Source organism: Anser anser (genome assembly GCF_964211835.1).
Source record: "Anser anser genome assembly, chromosome: 7".
Classification (NCBI taxonomy): domain Eukaryota; kingdom Metazoa; phylum Chordata; class Aves; order Anseriformes; family Anatidae; genus Anser; species Anser anser.
In genome coordinates, this window is record NC_139727.1 from 23,855,653 (window position 1) to 23,865,781 (window position 10,129).

General features: G+C 36.8%; 1 protein-coding gene across 4 annotated transcripts in view; it reads left to right on the forward strand.

The window, feature by feature from the left end:
• The window catches only part of KIF20B (kinesin family member 20B), a 39,118-nt gene extending 35,617 nt beyond the window's left edge, over positions 1-3,501 (forward strand). For all 4 annotated transcript variants that reach the window (XM_083844162.1, XM_083844163.1, XM_083844165.1 and 1 more), the window contains exons 32-34: positions 317-464; positions 1,776-1,918; positions 3,247-3,501. In XM_083844162.1, the coding sequence (XP_083700288.1) occupies positions 317-464; positions 1,776-1,918; positions 3,247-3,324 (369 nt within the window). In that variant the 3' untranslated portion in view covers positions 3,325-3,501. The remainder of the gene's footprint in view (positions 1-316; positions 465-1,775; positions 1,919-3,246) is intronic.
• Positions 3,502-10,129: the final 6,628 nt, after the last annotated feature.

The window sequence follows — 10,129 nt, forward strand, 5'->3', positions numbered from 1 at the left end:
ACTGTATTTTTTCCTATCAGTTTCCTTATGTTTTATTTCTAATTAGAACAGTTTGTGTAAAGAAATGCTCCACAACTTGGAATCGATGTTTAAAGAAACTGTTTTCAGATATCACTCATGCTCTGAAATATCCAAAACATTGACAACTTTTTCTGGGTATAGAATGAGATACTCCCACAGCGAGCAATGTAGACAGAGGTGGTGTCAGTAGCAAAGCTCAAAATGTCAGCTTAAAAATAACATTGAAATAAAATGGAATTAAATTTGAAGGTAAGTCAGACTTCAACTTAAATATTGGTCTTGTATTTCTGTTCAGATGTCTACTACACAGACGTCTAGAAAAGAATACCCTCTAAGAAAGCAAGAATCTACATCAAGCAAAAGGTCAGCTAGAAAAAGGGATGGAACGCTACAAAAACTTGGAGGCTTTTTTCAGAGTTCTCCTACTATTATTCATTCTAAAGGTTTGTACAGAATAAATAATAATTCTGTTTTCTGGGCATTGTGTAATGGCTTGTTTCTACTGTGGTCTGTTAATGTATATGTTATTAAAGGACATGTCTGCCATGTTAAGTAGTTTATGAAATAATGGAATCTGAACTAGGGACTGTTATATTGAATCTTGCAGAGTGGAAAAGGCTATCTTAATTGCAAGGACCACACAGTTTTAAAGTATTGGTTAAGTGTAAAAAGTAAGCTTGGGTGGGATTAGAGGCCACTAAGAGGAGGGGAACTAACTCCAAATTCAAAATCCTACCTATTTCTTTAAGCAATTCCTTTTTTCCATCTCTACCCTTCCCTGTTTTGTTTCTGTGGAAAGTGTAATAATGACTTTTGATGTGTGTATGTGTGAGAGGAAGATTAGTTCTACAGAATAGGAAAGCTATATGATTAATATAGAATACTTCAATAAACTTCCTATATGGCGATTAATGATCTTCGTGATATTTAAGCATAGTTTTGGGAATATTAACTGCTAGGCATCTTCACTGAAGAACATTTTTTTTCTTTCCTACAGTAATGTACAACCTCTGAGGTTCTATAGCTTAAAAAGATTAGCAGAATGCATAAGTGATGGTCAGTTTTAAGTCCCAAAAGACATTCTTATCTGGCTGGTTCAAACATTCATTCAAACATTCAGTGTAGATAGTTAAAATTTAAGATCTCTACACCAGTTTGAAAAGTTGCTACAGAACACGTTATTTTTATGTTCTAAGATAACCTAGTTGATGATAGTGGGATTGTTCAAAACTTTCCAGGTTTATCATATCTGTTCCATGGGGACAGCATATCAATAGAAACCAAATTCAGACTATTCAAAATTTCAACCTGGAATTACTTAATTCCAGGTTTTAGTTTGTAACCTTTGTTACCACATCTGGTATTTTCTTTCCCCATTTGCATAACTTAGTATTTTTGGGGTTTTCTTCTTCTACCTCATAATGTGCAAGTACTCATCTCTTTACAGATTTAGTACTAATTTGAAACTACGTTAAGTGTATAAATTTAGGCCTGCTGTCCAGCTCCTGCTGAAGTCTAACTTCTAGTGACATCTGAACCTGAATTTATATTAATATCCCATTTGAATGTAAACTTTAAGCTCTTGCATCCAAAAAGCTGTTTCAGCTGTAGAAACCATGGTGGTCAAATAAAATGTCTGAATGTTTAAACTTCATTCTGTGTTTATTTTTAACTACTTTTTTTGTATTCATTAATTTTTTGAGGCTCACTAAACCAGTAAGATATTGATTTATGATTTAAAAAATTTCTTCTAGCAAAGAAGCTGATAGCAACAATGAGCTCTCCGAAGTCTTCAGAACCAGAAAGTCTCAAAGAAAATGAGATCAAGCCAAAAAGAGCTAAGAGAAAGCTGTATTCAACTGACATTTCCTACCCTCTAGATATCTCTCTTTCTTCAGTAAGTGCTTACAGGTTACTCTAATGTAATAAGTTTCTATAATCTTTGCTTAAAATAAACTATAAAGGGGACAGAACAAACTTGAAAGTCTGGTCAGTTTGCATAAGGGGGTTGATAGTACTAGCATTTCTTAATTCTAATTAGCCATTCTTTTTGGTAATGTTTTCCTACTGTTTTTTTATTTTGTGTTCTCACCTCTCTTCTGTGTTTGACTGTGACTTAATCAATAGGTGATATAAGCAATCTTGGAGATCTTTCTATTTGGAGCCATAAGTAGTTTAGTTCTGGTAAGGGGGAATGTGAATTATTCTGCTACAGTAGCTGAGTCATAATGTGTTTTGTTTCTTTCAGTAATTAACTGGCATAACATAACTTGTTATGCTATACTTTTTATGCTATGCTAGTTAACTGTAGCATAAAGAAAGAATAAAAATACAGACCATTTAGGGATCCATTGATTTGGAACAGCACGATCAAAGCACTAAAGAAAACTCTGCATGTACAATTAACTTTGCAGTGGAAGTGAGTGCTTAAGGTAACTTCAAATTCCATTTATGTCTAGCTGATCTTTGGGTTACTTTGTGTACTGTGCTTGTACAAAGTACAGTTCAGACAGCCTGCTAGGTATGTTTGAGCTGTGTTGTCCTGTCTAAGCCAGTTTATGAAGGGTCTTAAGTGCCAAGGCTTGATGTACTGTTCCCGAAATTGCAACTTCATGGCTCTCAGTAGCTATGGTGCCAGGAGTACTCCTGCTCTGTTGGAACTACGTCTTCTAAATCTGTTTAAGTCTTTCTTCTACTCATGATGGTGAGCATTTGTCCATGGTGCGTTATCTCACTGAATTTTCTTCATTCAAATTTTATGAATGAAGGAGGTGGAAACCAAAATGTTGTCTGTTAGAAGATGAACAAAATGGGACAGAACTACAGAGACAAAAAAACTAAGAAATATGAAATTGAAAGGAAAAATGAGAGACTGAATACTGGGAAAGTGAGAGAAAGCTACAGAAATTTAAGCTGTAGCTGTGTTCTGAACACCTCATCTCACAAAATGAGTATTAGAGTTGAGAAGTGAAACTTGCCTTCGGATTTTCTTTGGACATTTTTTTAAGATAAATGGAATTTTGTATGTTAGCATTTTGTCGCTTCTAATCAAGCGTCGTTAAAATGGTCTCTGTCCTATAAACATCTGGTTAAAAGAGAAGCTGTTTTCAGAATGAAATTTGCCTATTATGGGAAAAAAACATGTAGTTGATTACATGGGTCTAGAAGTGTATGTCAGCCTTCTATAAAGAAAAAGATGAGTAACTCTTGAAATATCTTTTTCAGACTTTGATAGAACAAAATGAGAAGGAAAGTGATCATCTAATCATCAAGCGACGGCTCCGATCAAAACCAGCTAAATAATCTTGAAGCATGTTTGTACTTCCTAGTTAAGACATAGTTCTATTGTATTGTTTTAGTTGATTGTATATAGGAGGTAATAGATACTTTGTCATGCTACTAAGCTTGTATATAGATATGTAGAATATTTCTGATGGTTTCAAGGTTTGACTCCATTAAAATTGAAATTAGCTCAAGAAAGCTTGTATCTTTGGCTTTTTTTTTCCGTAGGAACTGTTCCTTAGTTACCCATTGTGCAGTGATAACTATGCCTGTGCAGAATGGCTTAAATTCTTGTTTTCAGGTGGCTGGTATACTTACCCTAAATTTGGGGTGGGGATGTTAGGGGGAAGAGTACACATCATGACTTGTGCATCCTTAAATTCTTTAATACTCTTTCTTCAGGGGTTATAATATCCATAAATGTAATCTGCTATTTCAAGTGACACAGTCTGGTGTAGACATCTGAAAGCTTATTCTAACCATCCAGTCTTCAACTAGAACAGGTACTTCTTGTGCTAAGGTTTTAGTTCATAATCAAGTGACTGTTCTTCTCCAGCTCTTCTGTTTTCTGCTGTCTGGTCCAGGTATCTGGACTGAATTCTTTCAGGACTATAGACGAGTACAGCAGTGAAGACTTACCTGAGGTAGATGTTACTGATTTTTAGACAAGTGTCATAGCTGGAGGCATAGTAAATATACAAAGTCAAGTCATGTAACCCTCTTATACAATAGGGTGTACTTGCCATGTTTATTCTTTGTCTTTCTCAATATTTCATCTGCATTATTCCATGTTTAGCAGATGTTTTCAGTCAGCTGTGCATCTTGACCCCTAACTTGTTTTTCCTGAATAATTTCAGTTAATTTTAGAACCCATCAGTGTGTGCTTGTTTAGCTGGGTTGTTCCTTCCATTGTGTGTAACCTTGTGCTTGCCTGTAGTGAGATTCATATTCCGTCATGTTGCTTTGAAAGACAACTTGATTGCTCCTCATTAAATCATCAGAGGCTTATAGCTCTTGTTTTAACCCCCCCTCCAAAAAAGAAAAAATATATATTTACAAGGTAAAATGCAGGATTGGAAGGATGTTACATTACTTGATTTTTGGATGTATGATTTTTTTATTGATTGAAATGTATGGGAAGTAATTGAAATACCTTCAGCCACTTGACATCTCTGAAATTGCCGATTGATAGTGTTTGTTCTTCTCCCTACCAAATGTAAAGTTTCATAGTTGCAAATAATTTATTCTTTTAGCTTTTGTGGGTAAAAAAAAAAAGTGACAACTTTATTTCAATTAATTGCTCTGTTAAATTGCAATTTAGTCATCTGTGCATCTAACTAGAATACTGATGCTATTAACTAAGTCAAGCTACTACAACCTTCAGGAATTCTACTGCATTTCACCATCTGTATTGTCAACTTTTCTAAATTCTCGTACTTAGTATTAGAAGCTCAACAGTGTTGCTGAGCTATATGGAAGCTATATTTTTCCAGAAAGAAAGCTGTTCTTTCTGGAAGCCATTTGAATAGGTGTTTCTAACATATTCACTGAGTACTGAGCATTACAGTACCTGTACTTATGCACACAATTTTAATATTTGTCTATTTCACTTACTCTAGGGTATTTTATTGCTAGGATAGCCTCTGTAATTGTAAAAACTGCACTGAATTAAATTCATAAGTGTAGATGTGGTCATCATACTTCATGATTAGGAATTTCTAATATCTGCAGAGGTAACACGTTCTCTTTGCTTTCTTTGGTCAAGGGATAATGATTTTTGTACTTAATTCCTACAAGCTGTTGAAGGTTGAGCCTATATGTTAGTAGCCTAGAAAATGAATCATGCTCTGTGTACTCCATTGTCCATGTCAGGATTATCAGTTCCCTCATGAGGAGGAAGTATGTGACTGTAAAAATGTGATGTTTTCAAAAAAAAAAAAAACACTAGGAAAGCACTTGTTTGATGCTATAATATATCAAAATGTTCACTTTCAATTCTTTGGAAGTAACAGGAAATACCTTTTCTTAGCCATGATTATAGCTGGCTTGACATCATCCTCCTTTCAGCTCCTCTTCTGGAGGACCAAGCAAAAAGGTGTTTTAGAACATCTTCGTCTTCTGACTTTTGCTGATAAATACTGTAGTTAAGTAAAAGCTGAGCATGAATATACCTCCTCATTTATTCTAACCTTTCTGTTCAACTTAATTGTTTGGGTTGGAGTAAAGAGAAGACATCTGATATTTAAATCTTCCTTGTTGTCTCCTGAACTTTTCCATCTGCAGGAAGGCATAACCCAACGGTGTTGTGTGATGCATCTTGTGTATCAGCTGAAGAGGAGAAGAGCTTCTAACTATGAAACTGGGTCAAGCAGTACTGATATCCTAAGAGAACTCAAATCTCACAAAGGAAAGTCTCTTGGGGTAGCAATAGTAACTTCCCCTATTTTTTTTCCAAATTTGAGGAGACCTAGTTTCTAGAACTATCTGAAATAAGACAATGTAGTTTGGTATTGATTGTTTTCATGTATTGAGAAATTCTGATACTTAAAATGAAGTTTCCTTTTCCCAGGAAGAATAAGCTTAGATCACTGTAACTTCAATAACAAGCTTAGCCTCACTTTTTGTTGTTTCCCATACAAAGAAGGAAACTTATGTAGTGTGGAACATTTCAATTTCAGATCTAACACCAGAGTTCTGCTAAGTGTTTTGTACAGGCACACTATTGTCTCTCGATCTCTCAATTTAGTTTTAAATTTGAAGGTAGTGAAATACCATTTTTATGTGAGCAGCAGCAAGCTGGAGCCACTTTAAATCACCTGTCAGCATACACCTCTCTCCTAGGAAGAAAAATTACTTTCAAAGGTTGCAAAGGAGCTGTTATAGTATTTGGTCATTAAGTGCATGTTACAAAGTAAGTGTTCACACAGCAAGTGATGCAACACTGTGAAGTAATACCTGATATTGGCTGGAAAAAAAAACAAACATTTTTTTCAGAGAGAATAAGCTTCCAACAATTGATCGAGCAGTTTGTTTTAATAAATGTTCCCGAACATGTCTGTCACTGAATAGTTCCTTTCAAGCATGTCATGCTATAGGGGATAATGCTTAGAAAATAGCATGTGTTATAGTTGTATCAGGCTCTCTAATTTTTTCAATGGGTAACTCACATCTTGAAAAGAGTATTCCTTGCTTAACTTTGGCTAATTTGGGGGATGAATGATTTTCGTTTTTCCCCTCCTCGTGGCACCCTGATTATGGTCATAGCAAAGCCTTCTGGAAGGCTAATTTTACTGGAAGGCACTACTTCATAGATCTCAGGCTTTCCTTTGGCAAAAGAAAACAAGGAGGAGCAGTGGCAATGTGATCAGACAGCTCACTAAATGAGGGTAACTCTCCAGAAGTTAGAGCATGGATTTAGTTTTTTTTTTTTGCTCGCTTCTCTGAGAAGCAGAGTATTTTGGGGGTGTTTCTTCAGTCACAGGATAGTTTCCTATAACATGCAAGTACTTGACTGTTCTTGCAACTTGATTAGTGCTGTGAAAGAACCAAAATCAAGAAAAAATGTGCCTGCTTGGGTGAGTACGTGCATCTGCAGGCCCGGTTAACTCGAGCCTTCCCTACAACAGCGCCGTCCCCACAAGATGGCGCTGAGGCACTCTGCTTCGCCTCGGCGCTTGCAACTGCGATCCTTAGCTGGGAGGTGAGGGAGGGCAGAAACGTGTTTTTTGTCGTTTGTTGGTTTTTGTTAACTAATCCACTTCCCATCACGCTTAACCAAGTTTTGTAGAAAGTGCAGAACGAGATGTTGGTGAAATATATTCCATCTCTTTACTAAAAGACCTACTTCAACAGTTTTTCCCTACTGCAATGAATATTACACGTGCACACCACCACTAAGTATACAGCTCTGTTATACATGATTTTCTTCTTCAGGACACATTTCATGTCAGACACTTAAAAGTCTGGAAGGCTGCAGAAGTCTGGGAGTCCGCAGTTTTCAGCACAGGCCAGGTGAGGCCTGCTCCATGATGTAGTGCTGTGATTCCCCTGAAGGAGCTGAAGGGGTGCTGACTTGCACTGGTGGTAGTGGTAAATCCCTCATAGTGGTAAATTCCTCAGCTTCTGAGTTTGTCAGCTGTGGTGAGAATCTCTGTTGCAGCGGTTTCAGTGTCATACCTCTGTCACTGCTGGAGATACATGTTCTTCTACAGTTCTTCAACCATAAAGTATCTGTTACCTTCACGTACCCACCCTACTTAGAATTGTACTGCTAATGTTAGGTTTCAATATGTAGTTCACCAATTTAGGTTTCTGTGCTGCTTCCTTTACTTGAATTAATTGAAAAGTATGTAATCAAAGTTCTTCTGAACCATCTAAAGTCAAAAGCTGGACTACCCTCTGAACATCCCTATACTGGCACCTAGCGTGTACAATGCTTTAATTTTTTTTTCAGTTTTCTTGTATATATTCAGAAAATTCAACTGTTTGAGCAGATGCACAGAGTAACCAAAGGCTCTATATTCTTCTTCATTTTACTGCAAGCATGTAATTCCTATCCAGCTATAATTCATAGCCAGTGACTGTAATAAAGCTGAGCTTCCTTCAGCACCTGATTTGCTGCTGGTTCAGTACCACATTCCATCTGTGGTCCATCTGGCTTCTACAAGAAACCTTAAATTATTTTTTTTTCTATTGTATGGTTTCTCACAGCAGGATTTCATGGAGAGGGAGGAATTTCAGAGTTGACCTCAATCTTCTGTGGAAGTCAATAGGAATAGGATTTCTTGCTGCTAATTCCAATTGGAGCAGTTAAAATAATGCTGCACACTTTTCAAAGCCTACCTTGGCTTGTAAAGCCAGATGTGCAAGCTCAAGAGAAGTCCATAGGTGAAATTGTTAAATGAATGTCTAGTGCTGTTCCCAGGTAAATGTGTTTGTAACTGTAACAACCTTTAAGACTTCCTCCTCAACCTTCTCTCAGAGAAGTGCAGAATTATTAATGACAGCTGTATGTTTACAGAAGTGGCATCAGTTTCATCATTAAATTCTGTGAAGTCCCATAAAGTGAAACCATTTACCAAGTCTGTCAGAAGCTATCAGCAAGCACACTGTCTCACAGGCACATAAATAAGGCCTTTAGCCTTGTTTCAGCTGTGTAGTATTATGTACACACATGCAAGCATCAGAAACCGCAGCAGAAGATTACCAGAACACCACTATCAAGATAAGCCCTTCAGTTCCCTACCGATATTGCGTCTTATCTGTTTCTCTAGTCAAACACTGCTAGGTTTTGTCTTCCCCATTGTTCTTGTCAATTTTAATAACAGAAAATGTTATTTATCATAAACTGATTATACCTCTAGGTCATTTCAGTGAAAACTTAAAACTGTGGTTTTCAGGGTTGAGATAAAGAATTGGTTCGTATGTACTGATGCCTACTGTAGCCTGTTCATCTCTTGCTGCAGGCTAACATTTCAGAGGAGTTTATGCACTAATCCTTTATCTTTCTTACAAGAGAAATTCACACTGAAAAAATTCATTAGGCAGAAATAGAGGTCCTCCAAGGTTTAAGAGAAAGCATAGGATATCAGTTTCTCTAAGGAAGAGTCTGTTTCTGGAATTGCTGATTTTAATACTTAGAGATTTACAGTAAGTTGGATTTTTATTTTTCCCCAGAGATGTTGACACAAAACAAAAACGGTTCCTCTAGAGGGACTTCAAGCATGTTTTAAGTGCTATAAACTTGTTTTGTTTTTGAGTGAATAAGGACTCTCCTGAGAAACAAACTTTGGGTTATTTTACAACCTAAAAATACCAAATTGTACAGCAGAATGTCTCATGACCAAATTGCAAAATGAAACACTATGACTTGAAATGATCGGTGACTGATCAGTTGCAACTTGCAAATTATTTGCAAATATTTCTGTTCCAGAAGACTGCAAGTTATTGACCACGTGACATTAGAGGCAAAGGCATTGGAGGGGTGAGAGTGAACTACTTGTTCCAGGAGATGTTAACATCAGTATTGGACACTTCAAGACACATTTAATTACACCACAGAAGCACTATTTTTAAAATAGCATTTTTACTATGAGAACAGCCTAATTGCTGGCTTCCGCTGTGCAAAAAAAGTAGTTGTACATTTACTACAATCTTATGTGGTTTGCTGCTACATAACTGACCTTTTACAAAATGTCATATAGGGTGTTTGGCGAGTCTCAGACTTGACTTACTTCTGTGTGTTTTCATAATGCACAACAGCTGGGGAAAACAAGTTGCTTAATTAAAAAAAATAAAGAATTTAATATAGCAGTTCTATCACTTTCACAGCATTTGACACTTAACCATTTTAACTTAAATTATCTCTCAAAGCTGTTGACAGCTTTTTAAGACAGTGTGCCAGCACTAGGTTCCATCTGAGCTTAGGCTTTGCAAGGTGATGAGGTCAAGAGAGGCATCATTTCTACCTAACTTTTCAGTGCTGCTCTTTTGCTACTAGGTGTTTGCTAACTAGACAGCGGTGGCTCTTTAGCTACAGCCCTCTGAGCTGTGACAGTGCTGTCACCCAAAGGCTGGCCATGGGCACTGCTCAACAGTCAGCAAAGGAACAGAGAAGTTTGTTCACTTGTCATTTCTGCAGAGTCTCTGAGCTCTCTGTTGCTCAGTTGTAAGCAGAATGAAATTACCTGCATTTAATCCCAGCTCTACCAGACTCGGTATTTAATGTAATGTTACTTTTTTTGATCAATTATTTAGACCTTGTAGAAATATGATTTGACTTCTAAACGTGGGAGGTGCTTGGAGGTCTCAAACTGTGCTCTGCACA